The sequence below is a fragment of the Mesoplodon mirus genome (genome assembly GCF_964341445.2).
Source record: "Mesoplodon mirus genome assembly, chromosome: 8".
In the NCBI taxonomy this organism is placed as follows: domain Eukaryota; kingdom Metazoa; phylum Chordata; class Mammalia; order Artiodactyla; family Ziphiidae; genus Mesoplodon; species Mesoplodon mirus.
This window is the reverse complement of record NC_138984.1, coordinates 25,614,847-25,640,486: the sequence shown is the minus strand read 5'-3', so window position 1 is coordinate 25,640,486 and position 25,640 is coordinate 25,614,847. Positions and strand designations below refer to the sequence as shown.

Here is a 25,640-nt window from a genome sequence, read left to right as displayed (position 1 = left end):
TCTATTCTTCATCAACAGCTGCTTTATCTATTTATTTAATGAAGTTTTATTCAACCTATTTCTAAAAGACATGCTCAGTGGTTCATTAAGGGACCTTAAAGCTGATTTGAAACTACCCTCTTGGCCACCAGGGAAATTCTCCCTTATTAACAGGCTATTAACATCAACAAAGTTTTTGAGTCAGGATTAAAAAAAAAACAAACAAGAAAATGAAAACAATATTGCCCTATTACATGAACTATAAAAGTATTCTTGAGGGTGTGAGTTTTTGCATAATCTTTCCAAGACTATATATATAGATTCCAAGATAATAAGGGAAGTGTATGAATTGGCATAATGAAACCATAAATAGTATTTAAAAATATATTTTTACATTAGAATTGATGGCTACATCTTACAATACACAAATAAATGATATACTGGAAATAAAGTGATAAAAACTGGAATTATCTTATCATGGATGTGTCACAAACCAAAAAATGAGGAAAAGTTGGCATTCAACTTTTCCAAATCACCTTGCATTATAGCAGACCAAACATCTCTATATCCAGACTTGATGAAAACGAACACACACACACACACACACACACACAATCTGTTTTGCTTATCCTAGTTCCCTATCCAGAATATCAATAGACTGAAATAAAGACAATCTCTCCTACCCAGTATATATCTGGATGAGTTTCCTTCTGAAATTGGCCAAAAAAAAAATGCCAATTTTGTAATGAAAATAATCAGAAAATATTAAAATGGAAAAGACAGACCCTCATCAGGTAAGCAATGAATAAATATTTGTTGAACTAATGAATGATACTAGTCTAAAATTCTCATTTTAGAAGGAAGTTAAAATCCAAGTAAATTGACTTGCTTGTGGACAAATCCAAAATAATGCACATACATCTCTAAGAGATATCACTATCTCATCAGGGTTTTCCAGGCAATATCTAGTTTCTTAATATCACAGCAGAGCCCACATCTAATAATCAAATAATATTCATTTTGGAAATTAAAATACCAAACGATGCTCAAATGCAAGGTGAAATACTACATTTAATAGCACAAGAAAACTGGAAATTAGATATCCTCAGCTAAATCAATGTGCTCCTTTCTGATGTCAATTTTTTTTTCATCCAAATACACACTCATTCATGCTGTTTCTGTCTCAGATGGAAGGATGTTCTTTTCCTGCTTTAGAATGTTCCTGAGCTCTAGATTACCCAGTCCATTAATATTCAAGTCCAAATTTTGCATTGCAAATTATTTATATTCTCTCATCTATAATCAGCTTCTTTCTTTACTAGCCATTTCTTCATGGCTAATAGTTGAGACTCTCATATTTAAAATAAAAATTTAAAAATAATCTTCTTTTACCTCATGCTCTTCATTACCCTCAGAGAGCCAAGCATTTTTCAAGAGTCACTTATAACACTTTCTGATGTATCTCAAATATCTATCTCCAGCCCCTTTTCACAATCTCTAAATATCTCACCTTAGTTTCCAATTAGTAACTGATATTTATTAGGCACTTCTACTTGGATGAATAAGAAATACCTAAGACTCATAAAGGACATAACTAAGATTTTATTTCCATCCTCAATCCAGCCACAGCACTAATCTCTGCCTATAGTCTTGATCTCAGTGACTACTGCCATGGTTGACTTAATTGATCCAACTTCTAACTTGGAACCCAATCTCAAATTCTTCTCTTCTCTCCCTCACAGCCAAATAGGTTGGTTACCAAGCCTCATTATAAACTCTACTGTCTATTTCTTAAACTGCCTTTTTTTATCCTGTTTTTTCATGTTCTAAACTCCTGTTCTGCCTATCTGATGTCTACACATTCTTCAAAGGTCAAGTCAATAGAAATCCCTTTCTTAACCCTTCATTGAATCCCTTACCTAGGAGCCCTTACCTTGCATCCCCCTAAAGTTTGTTCTTGGTGATCTCATTTCATGGCATACAGATTTCTATTACAGCCCTAACCCCATTATGTTGTAATTGGGTACTTCTGCGACCATCTACATCATGAATACAGAACGTTGGAGGCACAAACCAATTTGTATTTACCTTTTATGTTCAAACCTTAGTACAGTACCTGACACTTTAAAAGCATCAATAGGGCTTCCCTGGTGGTGCAGCAGTTGAGAGTTCACCTGCCGATGCAGGGGACACGGGTTTGTGCCCCGGTCCGGGGGGATCCCACGTGCCGCGGAGCGGCTGGGCCCGTGAGCCATGGCCTCTGAGCCTGCACATCTGGAGCCTGTGCTCCACAATGGGAGAGGCCGCAACAGGGAGAGGCCCGCGTACCGCAAAAAAAATAAAAAATAAAAAATAAAAACAAAAAATAAAAAAAAAAAAAAAGCATCAATAAATGTTTGAGAATAGTCACACACAAGCCCATATGCAAACAATCTATGGTGATAAAAACATCAGGGAGTTTCAAGGATACTATGCATTATTAATAGCTACTTACACAATAATATAAACCAATAATACATACATATATAGAGATAGAGATATTGAGATAACATAGATGATACAGATATAGACATAGATATATAGAGATGAATAACATATAGATAGATGACAGGTATATAGATCATACATATAGAGATAGATATACATATAGGAAAGGTATACATGTAGATATAGATATAGATAGAGTGCCAAAATAACACCATGCAGATAAATCTTTTTTGGGTGAAGTAGATCCTGACACATAGTAAGTTGGAAACTACTTTAATGATTCATATAACACTTTGAGGTTTCCACATTTGTTACTCTCTGGAGACAATTTAAGTATTTGCAATATTTATAATATATAAAGATTCACACTAATTATATATGAAGTCATTCAAATCAAAATACTGTAGAAAAATTGAGCAAAGACTATGAATAGAAAGTTTAAGAAAAAATAGAAATGCTCAATAATTATGTAAAAATGACATTTGACTTCAGCTATAACCCAGGAACTATAAATTAAATCAGGGAAATGTTGTTGTGTACATACTTCTTAAATGAAAAAAAAAATCTAGTTTTCATGCAAGTTAAAGATTGGGCAAACTATTGGTGTGTAGCAAAATTGATACAAGATTTTTGAAGAGTAATTTGTTGCTAACAAATTTGTGTATGTAAATTCACATGTAACCAAGCAGTTTTATTTCTAGCAATCTGACACAGAAAAATGTGTACATATGGACAGATATGTATTTAAAATGCTCACTGGTTGTAATTGAGACTAATAGAATGTAACTTAATGTCCACTAAGAAGGAATTTGTTAAGTAAATTACAGTTCACCCAGAACTTGGGAAACCCCTGCAGCACTAAATAAAGAATGAAGTTAATCTCAATCTGCTGAAATGAAAGGATTTTGAAAATATAATGTACAATGAAATAAAAGTGATAGAAGAGTAAATATAGTTTACTCATTTTTGTAAAACAAAATCCCAGAATTTATATACGCTTATGTGAATAAATATACACATGAATATACACATATATACCAAATATTACCATAAAGTAATCACTTTATGGAAAAATGTAGGTTGGGGGGAATGGTGCTCATTGATGGGGATACATTTTCACTTTTAACTCTATACATTTGAGTATGACAAAAATTTTCCTAAAAAAAACTATAATATGACATAATCTATGCATTTGGCAGAGCAAGTTAATTATCCCAGTGTTACAGATGAAGAAATTAACATTTAAAAAATATTTAACTAGCTTATCCTATGTCACATAATTTATTATAAAGTAGGGTTTTAAATTAATTTCCAGAATTGTATATATCTTCCTTAATATGTTTACATTAAAGAGCCACAAACAATAGGTGTCTAAAGACCAAAGGGGGTGAGGGTGGGAGGAACATATTTCCAAAAACTATTTAAAATACAACATGGGAGGAGGAACTAAGATGGTGGAGTAGAAGGACGTGCTCTCACTCTCTTGCGAGAACACTAGAATCACAACTAGCTACTGGACAATCATCAACAGGAAGACACTGGAACTCACCAAAAAAGATACCCCACATTCAAAGATAAAGGAGAAGCCACAATGAGATGGTAGGAGGGGTGCAATCACAGTAAAATCAAATCCCATAACTAGTGGGTGGGTGACTCACAGACTGGAGAACACTTATACCACAGAAGTCCACCCACTGGAGTGAAGTTTCTGAGCCCCAAGTCAGGCTTACCAACCTGGGGGGTCTGGCAGCGAGAGGAGGAATTTCTAGAGAATCAGACTTTGAAGCCTAGTGGTAATTGATTGCAGGACTTCAACAGGACTGGGGAAAACAGAGACTCCACTCTTGGAGGGCACACACAAAGTAGTGTGTGCACTGGGACCCAGGGGAAGAAGCAGTGAACCCAGAGGAGACTGAACCAGACCTACCTGCTAGTGTTGGAGGGTCTCCTGTAGAGGCGGGGGTTGGGAGGTTGTGGCTCACTGTGGGGACAAGGACACTGACAGCAGAGGATCTAGGAAGTACTCCTTTGCATGTGCCCTCCCACAGTCTGTCATTAGCGCCACCAAAGAGCCCAGGTAGGCTCCAGTATTGGGTTGCCTCAGTCCAAACAACCAACAGGGAGGGAAACCAGACCCACCCTTCAACAGTCAAGTGGATTAAAGTTTTACACCAGAGCAACAGTCAGCTCTACCCACCACCAGTCCCTCCCATCAAGGTTCTTGCATAGCCTCATCCACCAGAGGGCAGACAGCAGAAGCTAGACTACAATCCTGCAGCCTGTGGAACAAAAACCATATTCAAAGAAAGACACACAAGGTGAAAAGGCACAGGGCTATGTACCAGCTGAAGAAACAAGATAAATCCCCAGAAAAACAACTAAATGAAGTGGAGATAGGCAACCTTTCAGAAAAAGAATACAGAATAATGACACTGAAGATAATCCAGGACCTCGGAAAAAGAATGGAGGCAAAGATTGAGAAGATGCAAGAAATGTTTAACAAAGACCTAGAAGAATTAAAGAACAAACAGAGATGAACAATAAAATAACTGAAATGTAAACTAAACTAGAAGGAATCAATAGCAGAATAACTGAGGCAGAAGAACGGATAAGTGACCTGGAAGACAGAATGGTGTAATTCACTGCTGTGGAATAGAATAAAGAAAAAAGAATGAAGAGAAATGCAGACAGCCTAAGAGACTTCTGGGACAACACTAAACAACATTCGCATTATAGGGGTCCCAGAAGGAGAAGAGAGGGAGAAAGGACCCAAGAAAATATTTGAAGAGATTATAGTCAAAAACTTCCCTAACATGCGAAAGGAAATAGCCACCCAACTCCAGGAAATGCAGCGAGTCCCATACAGGATAAACCCAAGGAGAAACACACCGAGACACACAGTAATCAAATTGGCAAAAATTAAAGGCACAGAAAAATTATTGAAAGCAGCGAGGGAAAAACGAAAAATAAAATACAAAGGAACTCCCATAAGGTTAATAGCTGATTTCTCAGCACAAACTCTACAAGCCAGAAGGGAGTGGCATGATATACTTAAAGTGATGAAATGGAAGAACCTACAACCAAGATTACTCTACCCCCAAAGATCTCATTCAGATTTGATAGAGAAATCAAAAGATTTACAGGCAAGCAAAAGCTAAGAGAATTCAGCACCACCAAACCAGCTATACAACAAATGCTAAAAGAACTTCTCTAAGTGGGAAACACAAGAGAAGAAAAGGACCTACAAAAACAAACCCAAAACAATTAAGAAAATGGTCATAGGAACATACATATCGATGATTACCTTAAACATGAATGAATTAAATTCTCCAAACAAAAGATACAGGCTTGCTGAATGAATATAAAAACAAGACCCATATATATGCTGTCTACAAGAGACCCACTTCAGACCTAGGGAAACATTCAGACTGACAGTGAGGGGATGGAGAAAGATATTCCATACAAATGAAAATCAAAAGAAAGCTGGAGTAGCAATACTCATATCAGAAAAAATAGACTTTAAAATAAAGAATGTTACAAGAGACAAGGAAAGACACAACATAATGATCAGGGGATCAATCCAAAAAGAAGATATAACAATTATAAATATATATGCACCCAACATAGGAGCACTACAATACATAAGGCAACTGCTAACAGATATAAAAGAGGAAATCGACAGTCACACAATAATAGTGGGGGACTTTAATGCCTCACTTACACCAATGGACAGATCATCCAAAATGAAAATAAATAAGGAAACAGAAGATTTAAATGACACAATAGAACAGATATATTTAATTAATATTTATAGGACATTCCATTGAAAAACAGCAGATTATACTTTCTTCTCAAGTTTGCATGGAACATTCTCCAGGATAGATCACATCTTGGGTCACAAATCAAGCCTCAGTAAACTTAAGAAAATTGAAATCATATCAAGCATCTTTTCTGACCACAACACTATGAGATTACAAAAGAATTACAGGGAAAAACACATAAATAACACAAACACATGGAGGTTAAACAATACGTTACTAAATAACCAAGAGATCACTGAAGAAATCAGAGGAAATCAAAAAATACCTAGAGAAAAATGACAATGAAAACACGAAGATCCAAAATGTATGGGACACAGAAAAAGCAGTTTTAAGAGGGAAGTTTATAGCGATACAAGCCTACCTCAAGAAACAAGAAAAATCTCAAGTAAACAATCTAACCTTACACCTAAAGGAACTACAGAAGAAGAACAAACAAAATCCAAAGTTAGCAGAAGGAAAGAAGTCATAAAGATCAGAGCAGAAATAAATGAAAAAAAAAAATGATGGAAACAATAGCAAAGATCAATAAAACTAAAGGCTGGTCCATTGAGAAGATAAACAAAATTGATAAACCATTAGCCAGACTCATCAAGAAAAACAGGGAGAACACTCAAATAAATAAAATTAGAAATGAAAAAGGAGTTACAACAGACACCACAGAAATACAAAGCATCCTAAGAGACTACTACAAGTAAATCTATGCCAATAAAATGGACAATCTGGAAGAAATGGACAAATTCTTAGAAAGGTATAACGTTCCAGACTGAACCAGGAAGACACAGAAAATATGAACAGACCAATCACAAGTAATGAAATTGAAAGTGCGATTAAAAATATTCCAGCAAACAAAAGTCCAGGAACAGATGGCTTCATAGGTGAATTCTATCAAACATTTAGAGAAGAGATAACACCCATCCTTCTCAAAATCCTCCAAAAATTTGCACAGGAAGAAACACTCCCAAACTCATTCTATGAGGCCACCATCACCCTGATATCAAAACCAGACAAAGATACTACAAGAAAAGGAAATTACAGACCAATATCACTGATGAATATAGATGCAAAAATCCTCAACAAAATACTAGCAAACAGTATCCAACAACACATTAAAAGGATCATACACCATGATCAAGTGGGATTTATCTCAGGGATGCAAGGATTCTTCAAAATATGCAAATCAATCAATATGATACACCATATTAACAAATTGAAGAATAAAAACCATATGATCATCTCAGTAGAGGCAGAAAAAGCTCTTGACAAAATTGAACACTCATTTATCATAAAAACTCTCCAGAAAATGGGCATAGAGGGAACCTACCTCAACATAATAAAGGCCATATATGACAAACCCACAGCAAACATCATTCTCAATGGTGAAAAACTGAAAGCGTTTCCTCTAAGATCAGGAATGAGACAAGGATGTCCACTCTCACAACTATTATTCAACATCATTTTGGAAGTCCTAGCTATTGTAATCAGAGAAGAAAAAGAAATCAAAGGAATACAAATTGGAAAAGAAGAAGTAAAACTGTCACTGTTTGCAGATGACATGATACTATACATAGAGAATCCTAAAAATGCTACCAGGAAACTCCTAGAGCTAATCAATTAATTTGGTAAAGTTGCAGGATACAAAAGTAATGCACAACAATCTCTTGCATTCCTATACACTAATGATGAAAAATCTGAATGAGAAATTATGGAAACACTCCCATTTACCATTGCAACAAAAAGAATAAAATACCTAGGAATAAACCTACCTAGGGAGACAAAATACCTGTATGCAGAAAACTATAAGACACTGATGAAAGAAATTAAAGATGATACCAACAGATGGAGAGATATACCATGTTCTTGGATTGGAAGAATCAATATTGTGAAAATGACTATACTACCAAAAGCAATCTACAGATTCAATGCAATCCCTATCAAATTACCAATGGCATTTTTTATGGAACTAGAACAAATCATCTTAAAATTTGTATGGAGACAAAAAAGACCCCGAATAGCCAAAGCAATCTTGAAGGAAAAAAACGGAGCTGGAGGAATCAGACTCCCTGACTTCAGACTATACTACAAAGCTACAGTAATCAAGACAATATGGTACTGGCAAAAAAACAGAAACATAGATCAATGGAACAAGATAGAAAGCTCAGAGATAAACCCACACAACTATGGTCAACTAATCTATGACAAAGGAGGCAAAGATATTCAATGGAGAAAAGACAGTCTCTTCAATAGGTGGTTCTGGGAAAACTGGACAGCTACATGTAAAAGAATGAAATTAGAACACTCCCTAACGCCATACACAAAGATAAACTCAAAATGGATTAGAGACCTAAATGTAAGACTGGACACTACAAAACTCTTAGAGGAAAACATAGGAAGAACACTCTTTGACATAAATCACAGCAAGGTCTTTTTTGATCCACCTCCTAGAGTAATGGAAATAAAAACAAAAATAAATAACCAAATGGGACCTAATGAAACTTCAAAGCTTTTGCACAGCAAAGGAAACCATAAACAAGACAAAAAGACAACCCTCAGAATGGGAGAAAATATTTGCAAAAGAATCAAGTGACAAATGATTAATATCCAAAATATATAAACAGCTCATGCAGCTCAATATTAAAGAAACAAACAACCCAATCCAAAAATGGGCAGAAGATCTAAATAGACATTTCTCCAAAGAAGACATACAGATGGCCAAGAAGCACATGAAAAGCTGCTCAACATCACTAATTATTAGAGAAATACAAATCAAAACTACAATGAGGTATCACCTCACACCAGTTAGAATGGGCATCATCAGAAAATCTACAAACAACAAATTCTTGAGAGGGTGTGGAGAAAAGGGAACCCTCTTGCACTGTTAGTGGGAATATAAATTGATACAGCCACTATGGAGAACAGTATGGAGGTTCCTTAAAAAAACTTAAAATAGAATTACCATATGATCCAGCAATCCCACTACTGGGCATATACCCAGAGAAAACCATAATTCAAAAAGACACATGCACCCCAATATTCATTGCAGCACTATTTACAATAGACAGGTCATGGAAGCAACCTAAATGCCCATTGACAGACGAATGGATAAAGAAGGTGTGGTACATATATACAATGGAATATTACTCAGCCATAAAAAGGAACGAAATTGATTCATTTGTTGAGACGTGGATGGATCTAGAGACTGTCATCCAGAGTGAAGTAAGTCACAAAGAGAAAAACAAATATCATATATTAACGTATGTATGTGGAACCTAGAAATATGGTATAGATGAACTGGTTTGCAAGGCAGAAGTTGAGACACAGATGTAGAGAACAAATGTATGGACACCAAGGGGGGAAAACCGTGGTGGGGTGGGGATGGTAGTGTGCTGAATTGGTCGATTGGGTTTGACATGTATACACTGATGTGTATAAAATTGATGAGTAATAAGAACCTGCAGTATAAACAAACAAACAAAAAAACAAAAAAACTAATACTAAACTTTCTTTAGGTTATTTGTATGAAATATGTTAATATAAATGTTTCAGCCATTACATGAAATTTCTAAAAATCTTATATGTTCTGGTATAATGTTATAAGTCATAATTCTAGTTATTACTTTAAAATGTATATCTCAGAAATAACTAAATTTTCTTGTCAATTGCTTTATTATGTACTTTCATCAAATCTTTAACTGTGGTCATTTTTAAGTCTTTTGTCAGTTACAGACAGTTCTGGGTGTACTCTGATGCTTTTGCAAAAATATTCCTATAAAAGGGTTTCATCTTCAAGGAATTCATGGAAAAGACTTTGACAAGTACAGGTTTCTGGTAACTGACTATATTGCTGAACTGAATGAATAAGCATTTTCAGAACTCTAATGGAAAACTGATGAATTCATAAAGGTGCTAACAAAAGATCAAGATTTTAAAAAATTAATTACATGGGACTGAGTGAACTGATGAGGATGATTACAATTTTTGTGATTTCCAGTTTGAATAATAAAAAAAAATCCCACAAAGACTCAGAGGCAAAAAATATACAAATAAATTTTCACTGCAATATAAAGGAGCTGTTACAGTGGAGGATTCCTGGACTGAATGTCAATATTATGACATAGTATGAGTGTGTTTCATGTTTGGTAATTGCAGTCATTGTTGCTTTTGTTGTGGTCATCCATTTACAATGCTTGGTGTCAGTTCATTTATCTCTTGTAAAAGTAAAATACAGTGTGTGTGTGTGTGTGTGTGTGTGTGTGTGTGTGAAAATAAATAAATAAATAAATAAATTTTAAAGAAGATACAAAACTTCCAGTCATAAGATAAATAAGTACTAGAGATGTAATGTACAACATGATAAAGATAATTAACACTACTGTACTATACATACGAAAGTTGTCAAGAGAGTAATCCTAAGAGTTCTCATCGTAAGGAAAAAATGTTTTTTTCCTTATTTCTTTAATTTTCTATTGATATGAGATGATGGATGCTCACTAAACTTATCATGATCATAATTTCATGATGGATATAAGTCAAATTACTATGCTGGACACCTAAACGTATACAGTACTGTATGTCATTTATATCTCCATACAACTGGAAAAAAATTAAGTTCTAAAATATATATATATATATATATATATATAACATGGAATAACTAAAATGATCTACACATAACTGCTTTACACTCTTGAAAAATAATTAGTTGTATAATCATTTTAAGTAACAACACAATTACAAATGATGAGTAATGAAGACTAAGATATTATTCAAATCCTCTTCAAATTTATAGCAAAAGCCATAGAAATAAGATTATTTTATATTTAGCATTTTATAGACCCTTATATATGATTGAATTTAACCTACTGCTTTTAAAGAGGAGAAAACTGAGGCCCAGATAAGGCCAACATTCAAGTCTATGTCTCAGTAATAACAGAATTTTAAAGTGGAACTACCTAAAATAGTTACACCAAAAACACATGCTTCAAGCATATACAAACGAATGTTTTCAAAATATTACTTTTATTCTCATAGAATGTATGTTTGAGTTTATTTTTTTAAAAAGGATAATCACGCCTGCCTAAAAGTTAAATGATGTTCCTTTTTGGTGTTTTTCCAACTTTTTTTTTTTCATCACAATTTATAGTACAATTTTACATCATGGCTCAGTACAGATATCCATGATGAAAAGTTTTAAGGCATTATATTGACCCTAATTAGGTGCAAAGCATTTTGATACTGTCTTTTCTATTCTATTGTAATCTGGTTTATTTTATTCTAATGCATTCTATTTCAATAAAAATTTAATGTTGGTCATGGTCAGGGTCCACAGAAATGACTTTACAATCCACTAATGAGTTGCAACCAGTGATTGGAGAGCACTATTCAATTGTATGGACAAAGGTCAAAATAGAAAATTAGGGAACTAATCTTAGTTCTTTTATATATGTGCAGCAAATTGGCCTTCTAATGAATTCAGGAACGTAAAGCCACTGGACATGAAATTTTCTTTTTCTGAGGTTTTATGATCCCAGAGGCTATGGAAAATCATTGCACAACAATGCCTGCCACAGTGCTTTTCCTCCAGAGTTGCACGACTGAGACTGGTGATTCCCAGAAGTTTGTGTTTTATATTCCCAACGTCACAATGAAAACTTAGGGTAGTTAAGTCTGATTTTGTCCTACATGGCAATGTGTTAAACTGTGGGCCAGTATAAAACAACATTTGGGATTCTCTCTGAGTAAAATTTTTATAAAAAATAATATATCTATAGATATTTAAAGCTTTTATGTATTATTAATATATCACTAAAAATTATCATCTCTCTGATATAGACAAAACTTTGGACATCCCCAAAAATTACAAAAAGAGTCATAATAAAAAGAGTATAATTTTTTGTTGTCCCTTCCTTTTTTAAAATTCTGAAATTACATAAGCAATGCATGTTTTTAGAGAAATATGTCACTATAAATACACAAAATTTAAAAAATATTTTCTTACCACATCAATAACCAATGTCAATTTTGGGGTGTCTATATGCTGACCTCCCTGTTATAGCTCCAAGGTAGTGTGACAGTTAAAAGGGCACAAAATACACATCCATAAGTAATTCACTGGGTGTATATCCAAAAGAACTGAAAGTAGGGTCTAGAAGAGATTTGTATATCCATGTTCACAGAAGCACTATTCACTATAGCCAAGAGGTGGAAGCAACCCAAAGGTCCATCAGCAGATGAATGAACAAACAAAATGAAATAAATACAAAAAATAATAATAATAATTCAAGACAGTAACTGAGATTGCTTTTCTCTGTATATTTTTAATCCTCACAAGGAATTATCATTATTTTTAACTTTGGCAATCTAATTATGAAAATAATTAGTTTTTTTTAAAAAAATTATGTAATTGTTTATAAGTGAAGAAAACATTTTTTACAAATTTCTTGTGAAAAATTTTAATTCTCTTAAATTTTATTAAAATACTTTGTTTTAAAAATATAAAACAGTCTAATGTAATTAAAATAATATTTTTCTTCTTTTAAAATTTCTACCTTTTATGTCATGTTTTTTTTAAAAAAAGACGGAGAGGTAGAGAATAGACGAGGACATGGGGAGGGGAAGGGTAAGCTGGGACGAAGTGAGAGAGTGGCACTGACATATCTACACTACCAAATGTAAAATAGATAGCTAGTGGGAAGCAGCCACATAGCACAGGGAGATCAGCACAGGAAGATCAGCTCGGTGCTTTGTGACCACCTAGAGGGATGGGATAGGGAGGGTGGGAGGGAAACGCAAGAGGGAGGGGATATGGGGACATATGTATACATATAGCTGATTCACTCTGTTATACAGCAGAAACTAACACAACATTGTAAAGCAATTATACTCCAATAAAGATGTTAAAAAATAAAAAAATAAAATGACAAGTCAAACTTTAATGGTGATAAAAGGGGGAAAAAAGTCATCATGTCATAGATTTTACCTACATTTTTCTAGTACTTTCAGTTATTTCATGCTTTTTTAACTTTTCATCTACAATCTATTTCATGATTTTGTAACTTTTCGTCTACAATCTATTTCATGCTTTTTAAACTTTTAGTCTACAATCCATCTATAATCTATAGTCTTTCTGATGCCTTTTAAACTTTTAATGTACAATTCATCTCATGTTTTGTTTTATGGTGGGGATCTAACTTTACTTTTTCCATATTGTGAACCATTTGTTCTAAAACTATTTATTGAATAATCTATACATTTGTCATTAAAAAATGCTAACTTTATAAAAACCAAATTACCATATAGACTTTAGACTCTATCTGAACTTTCTATTACATTCCATTGAGCCAATTCCATTCTGAACTAATACCATGCTGCTTTAATACTTATTACTTTTTAACATTTTAATACTTGGGGAGCGTCCTTCCACATAGCTATTCCCTTTAAATGTCTGGCTATTTTATTAAATGTATTTTCCAGGAATACTTTAGATTAATTTTGTTTAATTAAAAACAAAATGAAACATTGGGAATTGATTGAAGATGGTTAAATACATAGCTTAATTTTAGAACAACTGACATTTTCATCATTTGAGTCTTCTCATCTTGCAGTGTGGTAATTCTTCATTCATTTAAGTTTTCTGTTATGTCTTGGTAAAATACTGTGGTTTGATTTTTATTTTAAATTATCTGTAATTACCTGTAAGTGTCTCTCACCTCCACCCCTCCCCTAGTCAATGAAATTAAATACACCTTAAATACATGCAACATCCTCATTGTATAGAAAAATAATCTCCCTGGGTAACAGTTATCTGAGTTCAAGAAGTATTCAAATCAGAACAAAACCTGAGTTATTCTTAGAGTCATAATGCTCTATCATTTCAATTAAAACAAATTTCATGAGCAAAAGGACTTTGGATAAACCAAAAGTAACCATTATCAGTGAGGTAGTAACGTGAAAATTATGTTTCTGGTTTATCTTTTATAACTTCGTCATGAATTAATATAGTGACTATTTCTCTTGGAAAATCTATGTTAATGAAAAGACGCATCCATGATACCATTATAAACTGTCAAATTTAATGCATAAAATTGATATTGGCTTGAGAAATGGAATATATCTGATATTTAGGAAATTCACATTTATTCTAATATAATGAGTAAAAATGTTACTTGACATAAGGACAGTTGATGAGTATCCAGTATCCCCTTCTTTTCTTCCTCATCCCCGTGCCAGTTACTTAATTCTTCCTCCAGCTGAACCAATTAAGTCAATAAATAGATGATACATCTCAGACTAATGCAAAGCAGAACTCTAAGGAGGATATTTTCCTCCAGGCTTGCACAACTCCCTAACCATGAGAGTGGTACGCAAGTGCTTGCTTTTCTGAGAATGACATCTCACACTTCTTTTTTTCACTCCTGGAGCAAACAGTGAGTATGAGTGTTCTCTTCATCAAATGACACTCTCATATCAGATGTAGATAATTTTGAACTCTTCTATAGTCAAAGATAGTATTCTAATGACTGTCAACTCTTTTGCTGTAAAACATTCAGAATAAATTATCATTACTACCATAATAACAAAATTCTTCTAATCGTAACATTTTCAGATATTTCTGACTTTTCTTCTCAACATACTCTCAATAATCCTTCAAAAGTGTAGTACTCACTCTCTGATCTCACTGCTAGGTTACCTACTTCTATCCAACCCACAGCTTGCACTCCTGTGGTGTAAATGCCTGACATTAAGCTTTTGATTGTCAAGGCATCCATTTCAAAGACATCCATCTCAAATAAACATATTGCCAGCTGTATGACACAGCTGCTAGTAAAACACCTAGAAAAGAAGCCAAACTGCCCCCACTCATGAAGTTCCCCTTTCAGAAAGCTCTATGTAACCTAGATAACTAATGTTTTAAGTGACCCCACTTTTTCCATTCCCACACCTGAATTCCTGCTCTTATATTTTAAATTTGCCAATAAATAGTGAATCTGTGAAACCCTAGGTACCCCACTCCCAAATCTAATACAGGAAGAGCCCCAGGTACATACTTTGTCTTACTCTCTACCCGTGACCCCGCCATGTAGCCATTGAGCCTGCCATACCTCGAAGACCTGTGAGTGACAACCCTTGCTTTTTCAAAGTTCCCTGATGGTTGTTGCTGAGGTGTGCCTTGAAATCATAATAAGAACCACAAGGACTCATCCAGCCACAATGTTGACTCTGGTCCAGAAAATGTTTGTGGGTATTGCCCTCAAGCAGTAGGGGGCCAGGTGAGTGCCTCAGGCTTTCCTAGTAGACAGCATCACTGTCAGTAGGCTAAAACTGCCACAAAATAATTCCCCCAAACTATCTGTACATAAATCTGTGTTTATGACTATGCACATATCATCTATATCTATGGCTAATAAACACGCACATGCACACACATGCAAATATCCTAACCATGCAAAAAAGCATGAACAAAAATCATCTTTTTTCAAACTTTTCATTTTGTACATGAGGGAACTTAGGGAAACTGAAGTCCTTGAAACTGAGTTAGTTTAAAGCTAGGACTACATCTCTCTTGATGCCCTCAGTTCAGTATTCTTTTTGACCTTTTCAAACACCCCTCGACTTTGTCTTGTACCAGAGCATTTCCAGAGAACAGGCACAATTTTATATACTTTCTTTATACCCCTTGAGCCTTTAGCATAGCATAGCATGATTTTTCCTGAATCACATTAGACAGTATTTTACAGAGAATTTCAAATAACTTTATCTCCTATAGTTAAGATGAACAACACTTTCTTTAAATCTTTGAGAAAGATCATCAAATTACTACAAATATTATCAACTTATATCAAAATGAACAGCATAGTAGGAGAGATTTTTCTCTCATTTTCCACAAGGATATTTTTGAGTCACTTTTGGAAATGTTTTAGATGGGCATAATTTTAGAAATGTATGCAAATGAGTCTATCGTAGTGCTTCCCTTAATTTTACAATATCTCCAGAAACTACAAATCCAAAAAAAGGAAAAAAAAAAAGGAAATAATTGAAATCAATAAGAAGACTTATGGACATGCAAAGTTATTAGTAAAATACAAAGGTTTTAATTAAAGATGTTGGCTTTTAACAAAGGTTCGCTGTTATCCTGATTGATCGAGCCTACTGGCTCAGTGCTTTCTCTTTTCCCCATTAGCTCCCACTTGCTTTTCTCTGATCTAATTGGATATTTACTACATTGGCACCTTCTTTTTAAACAGGGTTTGTTCCACAAAGATTGTAAATATGATTACACTTTAGCAAACTGTGTCTATATGCATGTATGTAAGTATAATTAGTATATTATTTTCACAATTTGTCATTTTGGTTTTGCAATCCATAGGAAACTTTTGGAAATTTCATGGAAAAAAGTATAATTTAGTTTCGAGTTGCTACATTTTCTTGCTGAAATTTTGAGGAACAAAAATATATATTTTCTTAGGTTTTAATATTCACTTCAAAGAAGTTCCAGATATATTTTAGAATGAATAAAAGTAGATATAGATATATAGATATTTCTAAACTTTGCTCTAGAACTGAATAGAATCCATAAGCCAGACAAAGTTTTTTTTTCCTTTTATGAAACTGAAATTTTTCATATATTGTAACTACTGAAAGTAATTTTCTTGTGCACAAGCATGATAAATTAATGAGAAAAATGCTGAATAATTTCTAATTTTTTCCTAGCATGTTCTATAATGTCTTTATAGAAATAGTAAATAACATAAAGTGTTGTTTGGAACAAGTTTTTACTTTGTCAATATAGTAGTACCCTCCATTCACAATTATCTACAACAGAACAAATACACTGCTTGTATTAATTTCAATGTTACTTTATTTTTAATTAAAAAAAAGATTTTGAGATAACCTAGCTAGGAAGAATACTTTAGAAGTAAAGGGTAAATTCCCCAGAAGTTTTCTTTTGGTTAAAATAATGCCTTAGCTTTAATCAATTTAATGAACATTTCAGTGGTCAGAAGAGATCTGTTTACTCCAGTAATTGAAACATGCATTTCCTCATTAATTTATCTTTTTTGGTGTGACATTTTGATTTAAGAGACAAACAATTTTTTAACCTATTGTCAAGTGCACTTTATTTTTCAATTAGTTTCTAAGCAAGAAATGTCACTTATAAAGCAACTAGAAGACTGAATAATAGATTGAGAGGTAATCAGCTGAGAAAATTTTAGTTATACAACCAGCAGTTAAAGACAATTATAACTACTTTAATACACAATGTATAAGGTTGGGGGAATCAAACTGTAATATTTTGATACAAGCTCCCCTCATCCTCTAAAATGCAGTTCCTAACTGAGATGATAAAAGGAACGTGTAAAATGAAACAACCACCCAGGCTGATAATAGGAGGCTGGAGAAAGCTGGCCTGATATTGTGCTTAAAGATAAAAAAGGATATGCAGCATCTATTTTATATGAGATGTGTGCTTCATATATCTTGAAGGGACAGAGATAACTTCTTTCCTTTAATCATTATTATTTATTTCTTAAAGCTTAGTCTCTCTCACACCTAAACCTACGAGCTCAAACCTTAGGACTCAGTTCTTACGAATAGAGAGAGTTGTCATTCTTACCAGTAAGCCTGCTAAATAATACTACTATAAGCTTCAGACTTCACACAGCAGATAGGTTTGTCTCCCCTTACATGAGTACATTAATCCACTGAATCAATTTACTTAAGCTGTGCTGTGGAGCAATGCGGCCACGATTTAACTGAGCTTAAAAGCACTTTCAAGTTTGAGTCACGGCTCCATGTATAATGCAGGCCCACAGTATTCCTTCATAAGTTCTATTATGACCTTTTGCAACTATGTGAGAAATATTTCTGTTAGGTTTATAGGGTCCTGATGATCTAACATCAAAAAGGATTTAAAAAGAATGAATTTAAGTTATTTTAGAAAATCAGACTCATGAGTAAAACAGTAAGAAGGGAACAGCTGGCTAGATTCTACCAGCACAATTAACTTGCTTTAATATTTATAAAATTCTTTAGGTTGTCTAATTTTTTTTTTAGGAGTTTGTTTAGAAAAACATTTTAATTTTTGGATCATTTTAGAAAAAAACATTTTAAAAATAGCTGCTGGCTCCAGAGTTTACAGTCTGAACATTATGAAATGCTATAGAGGAAAATGATACATTATTCAACAGGCAATCAAAGCTAACTGTAGCAACCAGTACACAGAAGAAGCTGCAACACGTTACCAAATTTTACTAAAAATTTAAAGTTTTTATAGTTATGCATGGTGAACTGTTGACCATAGTGTTGGGAAGAAAAAGTTTCCTCCACCTGTCTAGATTCTTCTGGTTGGCCTACGAATTATATTGACATGAATCAGATTAAAAGGAGAAAATCAAACAAAAGTTGAATAACATGTATATACGGGAGAAATCCAACAAAACTGAATAACTCGCCAAAATGGCTGAAACTCTCACCTTAACTACCATCTTCAGCTAAAGACAAAAGAGGATGTTGGGCAAAGTGGTTTGGGACTTCAAAGGGGATGAAGCCAACTGACATGGAGAGAGAAAAGCAAAGGTTTGGTACACAAATGTTTGCAGGGCTATGCAAAGACACTGGGACTCAGAAAGGAATATTAACAAACAGCCTTTGCTAAGCTCCTCCTAATCTACCACATCTAGTTCACACTATAGTTACCTGTGGTGATAGTTCCCTCCCTGCAACAGGTCCTCTAACTACACTCTTTTAGGCAGTTAGGGGGAAGGTTCCTTCTGAGTCTTTCAGGCCTTAAAAATAATCAGCTTAAATGAACCCTCATGCCAAAGAGACACATATTAGGGTGTCAAAATTTGTTCCTCTGCAATAGTAAGCTGTCAATTTATTCATGCTCTCTTTCCATTTCATGAAATCTATTAAAAACAAATCACAAAACTTCTTCCTCATTTCTTCTTTTTAAAACTTCTGACCCCTACAGACCTGCTCTCAAGCTTACCATCATTGTCACCAGCATTTTTCCTTTCCCATATCTCTGTTCAGAGATGTTTTCATTCTGATCATCACTCTTTGCTTCATTTTACCCTAGCAAGTCATTCATTATCATGGACTTGTTCTCCTAGAACCTGAAGCATTTGTCTTTATGGTGACTCCTCACCGTTTAGTGACACAGAGGATCATTCCTGGCATACTTGCTTTTTTAGGAGGAAACACCTGTGGGAGGATGTCAGCATTGATATAATGTGGTGAATGAAATGTATTCTTTTTTTTTTTTTTTTTTTTTTTTTTTTTTTGTGGTACGCGGGCCTCTCATGGTTGTGGCCTCTCCCGTTGCGGAGCACAGGCTCCGGACGCGCAGGCTCAGCGGCCATGGCTCACGGGCCCAGCCGCTCCGCGGCATGTGGAATCTTCCCGGACCAGGGCACGAACCCGCATCCCCTGCATGGGCAGGTGGACTCTCAACCACTGTGCCACCAGGGAAGCCCTGAAATGTATTCTTAATGTCAGTTTCCTTAGCTAAGGTGTGGCACTTCTAAATATTTTACCTTTCTTCCTTAATATATGCAAAATCTCAAAGACTAATTATCCATAAAAATAAGGAAATACTTGGCAAATCATGAAGTTGAATACCTCCAGAGAAGGCCTTAGTGAAGTGAACTTATTTCAGTCATAAGGAAAGAAATCATTTGTAAGTAATGTTATAAGATCATGTCTTTCAGATCCTAAAATTTACTTTTGTATGGTCAGTCAACAAAAAAAGCAGAATATTTTCAAAAACTTGCCCAGACTGTTTTCTGATTTTTAAAAAGTTCAATCAGGGTTCAGAGATAAGTGCATCTGAAGTGGGCCTAAGGGTAATATATTTTAAATAACAGAAGGGCTATCAGCAATGTAAAGGAAGCCTGGAAAATTTACATTTTTTTGGAAAAATGTTTAATCATGGATGTTACATCTCCATGGACTCTCTGGAGTTCTAATATCTCTATGGAATCTCTCATGAGGTCTAATTCACAAAATTTCTGATCATATTTCTAAAATTCAGGTCTTACAGTAAGTACATCTTTGAGTACTTCCAAAATACATTTTGCCTCTGGATGTTGGACTTTTTAGATATGGATACATAATTTACCTTTCAAGTATCTCAAACAAGGAGAGAGAGAACAGGAGCAAATGTCAAGGGCAAGCAGCCTCCACTTCACTCCAGGGTTTTTGCTTTTTTATTCCCCAGCCATCTATGTCAGTAGCCTTCATAGGTGCAACTGGCCTGCAGGAGGTTTGCTTCTACATCCATTCATCCTGTTTTAAGTTGGATTAAGTTTTCTAGGAGTATCTATTTTATCTTATTATAATATTAGCTATTATTTTTAAGCCCTTAGTATATGCCAAAACATATTTAAGCATTTCAACTACATTATTGTATTGAATTTGATTACAAAATAGCAGCCCTCTGAGGTAAGTGTAATATCTCCATTTTACAGATATGGTAACTGAGGCTTAGAAAAATTAAATTGATTTCTCATGTTAGAAAGTGGAAACAACTGAGATTTGTATCATCTGGCTGATTTTAAATCCAGTGGCCTTGCCCACTAAACTGCTATGAAATATTGTGTACAGGAAACAGTACTATCCTTAGATTCAGGACACTTAAGTTAAAATCCCAGGTATCAGCTGTGTAAATTTAACAGCTCCCACAATCATTTCCTCAGCTTACATTTCCCCAATTATGAAATGAGGCTAATGAAAACTGTCCTCTTAAACTAATAGGAATATTGTGAAAATAAATTTTAAAATGGAAATGTTTTATAAACCATAAAGATCCATGCAAATGAATACTACTCTAAAATTTGGATTTGCACATAGCAGATACAAGTAAATGTTTACTGAATTTAAATTTGCTAGACTCTGTGGAATAGGCATGGTGACCATTAAGCCAATTTTCTGTTATTATAGTAAGTTTAATTTCTACGCTGGAAAATTAGGTGAATTTAATGACTGCATGGCTGATGATTTGATAGCATGAGCTATGGCTTGATGACTTTCTTAGCCAAGACTTCCTCCCACCCCCACTTGGTGGCAAGTAGCAAAACTAATTTCAGTGTACTAGAACATTGTGTTTCTTAAGGTTCCTAACAAAAAAAAAAAAAAAAGTACATTTGGACCTCAGGAAGACCAGAGAACCAGGAAGTAAAAACTGTCAAAAACTGTTACTCTCTCTCTCCAATTCTCCTTTGCCTCTGCATGGCTTATTTATACTTCTGTGTCATGAAGGACTGGTTATTTCTGCTTCTCATTAATACACATTTTCTCCAATATCATAGTGAATGTGCTTCACACAGTAATCTAATCTTACTTTAGAATGCTGCTTAAAATTCTTATCAAAACATTGTTGCCATAAAACATTGTTTCTATTAAATAAGTTAATTTAAGTCTACACTTTAATCCAACAGTATAACAGATGTCCACAATATCTAATATTTGTATGTTCAAATTTTTAATAATATTTTCTATGTGTCTTCTATGCTAAAAAAAGAAATACATTTCAAATAGCCTCCACATTGTTTTCCATTTATTATTTCAGCTGTTATTATAACAGGAAGAAATGTCTTTACCATTTATATAGAGCATTTTGTATTTCTTTTGTTGTTGTTGTTGTTTTTTGTTTGTTTGTTTGTTTTTGCAGTACACGGGCCTCTCACTGTTGTGACCCCTCCCACTGTGGAGCACAGGCTCCGGACGCACAGGCTCAGCGGCCATGGCTCAGGGTCCCAGCCGCTATGCGGCATGTGGGATCTTCCCGGACCGGGGCACAAGCCCATGTCCCCTGCATCGGCAGGCGGACTCTCAACAACTGCACCACCAGGGAAGCCCTGTATTTCCTTTTTAAAGAAAACATTTATCCTTAAGATGAGTGAACGTTCAGTGCTGAGTTAAGTATCAGATGACTTTAAGAATGCTGAAAACATTAGATATTTGTCTTTATGTTCAGTATACTTTGTTTTTAAATGTCTTAGCAGTGATGATCATCCCTCATACTTATTTTAATGACATACAAGAAACAATATACACTAAGGGTGAGATACATTTTGTGATTTAATAGTGAATCTATATTTATAATTCACATAGTTTATATCTCTGTACCTAGAACAGAGTGGGTACACAGTACGCTTTTCCTTTCTTTCTCCAGTGAATGAATAGTGATGTAACTCTTTGGGAAAAGTACTGAGATATTCAGTTAACATGAAATTCAGTTAATTATCATTTTGTATACATTTGGTTTTCCTACTTCCTCTGATGTACAGACTCTGAAGTCATGGTTAATAGCAACACATTTGTGTTGCTATCATTAATCCAGAATCCACAAAGAAATATAGGAAACAACTACATATTACATTTAATTTGAAAGCATTGAGATTAGGCAGTTTACTTAGATAGAATCAAATCTACCACAAGGAGGCAAAAGCTCAGTTTCATGTTTCTGATAACCAGAAGTGTGAAAAGCATCAATTATTAAAATTACTTGACAATTTCAAGGCTATGTCTTTTCACTATTGAACACTTACAAGTCTGGCAGTGATTTTCTGTGGGCCCCCAGCATCGGCCAGTGCAGGACTTATGGCAACGTCCACCTGTAGAACAGCAAAAAGCACATGTGTATTATAATCTTTCACTCTGACTAGGAGTTAAGACCTCAAAGGAAACATTCTTGTCCCTTTATGAGGATTTTTGTGTCACACTAGAGTTGAAACATAGCTCATAAAATGCCCACTTAAGTAGCAAAATCTGAATGTCAAATACATGTGAAGCAGAAATACAATCTCTTGATATTCAAAATCCTCTCATCATTTTATAAGAAAAGGAAATACATGAATCTGTAAATGTTCCTACATAGTCAGAAGTAAATAGTTACATGAAATAAGTTTCACTTCAACTATTGAATATTTTATTATATTGATCTATCCTACTTGATATAATTTCAAAAGTTCGGGGCTTACTGATACCAACAGATATTAAGGATTAAATCAATAGTTAAAAAGAAGTTGAAGTCTATGAAAACAAGAATATATTACAACATGATAAACCGTCAGAAAAAAAAAGGGTTTATATATAATTTAGATTATCTTTTTTTTTGTCAAAGGTCTATTGTGTCTTTTTAAAATTTTTATTGAAATATAGTTGATTGACAATGTTAGTTTCAGGTGTACAGCAAAGAGATTCAGTTATACAAATATATGTATATATATATACATATGTATGTGTGTATATATATATATATATATATATATATATATATTCTTTTTTTACATTCTCTTCCATTATAGGTTGTTACAAGATATTGAGTATAGTTCCCTGCACTACACAGTAGGTCCTTGTTGGATATCTATTTTATATACAGTAGTATGTATATTTTAATCCCAAACTCCTAATTTATCCCTCCCTCTCTTTCCCCTTGGGTAACCATAAGTTTGCACTGTCTTTTTAAAAATTTCTTTATTGAAGTATACTTGATGTACAATATTAATAAGTTTCACGTGCACATCACAATGATTCACAATTTTTAAAGGTTATATTCCATTTATAGTTATGACATAATATTAGCTACATTCCTGAGAAGGCGGTCATTAAGAGGTTGTGACTGCCAGTTGACCTGCGAGCTGAACCCAGGCAATCAGAGGCTTCTCACCCCCTCCCTTGTCCTTGAAATGTATGACTAATCCCATGCTAGCAGCTGTTTCAAGGACATAGCCTTGAGAGAGTAAGGTGTCACTGAGACCATCTGGACTGAATAAGTGACTGAATTTAGTTAGGACCTCTATACAAACCTTTAAGACTCTGGCAGGCGGATGCTGAGATCTAGTCACCTTGCTGTTGCCCAAGACAAATTGCATAAATAAGTTCCCTTGCTTATTAAACCTGTCGCCTACTAATATGGAGTGGGCTGCCTCTTTCTTCCGTCTCTCCTTGTCCTTTATGTACAGGGGCCACCTTGTAAACCAACATCTTTATATAAATATTTCAAGCATTTAAAACAGCTAATTTTTTAGAAAGCTTAATTTCAATTATTTTATATCCTCTTCTAAAAATTTTATTGATACTACCTTCATTTTCAAATATCAGCCTTTATTTCCTATAGTTTCATTTTCCTTTTAACGATGATGCTACTATGGGTATTTGCCTCAGCAAATAGAGTTGTCCCACAGAGAAATTCCCTACAATCTCAACAAAAGAATATTATCTAGAAGAAATCATGTATAATGACTTTGTTTGAAGTTTGCAGCTGAATTTCATAGGCTCACTCCAAATTTTTGTGAGTACAAGGATATGGAATGGGCTCATTTTTAGAGAAAAGTGGACATGATAATCTATCAAAGACTAAAGTTTTCTATAACCAAGTTCTTATTAAACCTTTTCTGTTAATTTTCTAATATAAATTGTGAATGAGTACATGCCTATTCAAGTTGTTTATTTTAAAATAGTTAACTTCACTCTAAAAATTATGGAATAAGGTTATATCAAAAGTTTCCTTGACCCAGTTTTTAACTCTTCCTCTTGGAAGTTCTTACAACTTGGGCAGCTTTTTTCTATTGTTTGTCTTAGTCTCTCCTTCTGAGACTGACTGAATGAACCTAGTATGTTAAATGCTTTCCCAGTTAAGGAACAGATTCAGCAGACACCCTTTCTCAGGCTAAACCTCAGACCATCCTACTGGTCTACTCTTCTGCAAGTGAACAGTACTATTTCCAAGTTAATATAACACTTAAGCTCAATCCCAGCCACCCTCTTAAAAGTATCTAGATCCTGGCCTCAATGGGGTTTATTTAAAGCAATTCTGTTTGTGAAACACAGGCTGATATCACAAGCGTATAATATCCTGTCACTCTGCCATCTGTTTATTTAGATCCAAACACATTATAACTACATAATGCAAGCTCATTCTAGCTGACAGGAAAAGGACTCCATCTGGCTTGAACAATATAACTTTAATCAGTGATAATGATAATTATTATTAAAAACTTACCAGAGTTCTTTTGTATAAAGCTAATAAATCCAAATTGATTTATACCAGAGGAAATTAGAAAGGACTGTGAGACAAAATTGAAAGCAGTGCAAACTTTTTCTGAGTACAAACTTTTTATGAGAAAGTAGGTAATGTTAATGTGTTTCTATAGGTGTGTTAAAATCCTTTAAATCGACCCAATAAGTAGTCTGTTAATTGAAGATACCTGAAGCAGAGGATGATCTACCATTTAATCTGACTTCTCTAATTGGGTTTGGACCTAATAAAATATTTAGCTTAATTATTGTTGCCAAACAACTATCTGTAGTTGTGAATAAAAAATGCTGAGTAACATTAGACATTTTAAA

At 34.2% G+C, this 25,640-nt stretch overlaps 1 protein-coding gene across 2 annotated transcripts in view; it reads right to left on the bottom strand.

Moving 5' to 3' along the window:
- The window catches only part of ERBB4 (erb-b2 receptor tyrosine kinase 4), a gene marked incomplete at both ends in the record, with an annotated part of 1,148,799 nt that overhangs the window by 328,053 nt on the left and 795,106 nt on the right, over positions 1-25,640 (bottom strand). For both annotated transcript variants that reach the window (XM_082631569.1, XM_082631570.1), the window contains one exon: positions 22,838-22,903. In XM_082631569.1, coding sequence (XP_082487695.1) covers positions 22,838-22,903 — 66 coding nt within the window. The remainder of the gene's footprint in view (positions 1-22,837; positions 22,904-25,640) is intronic.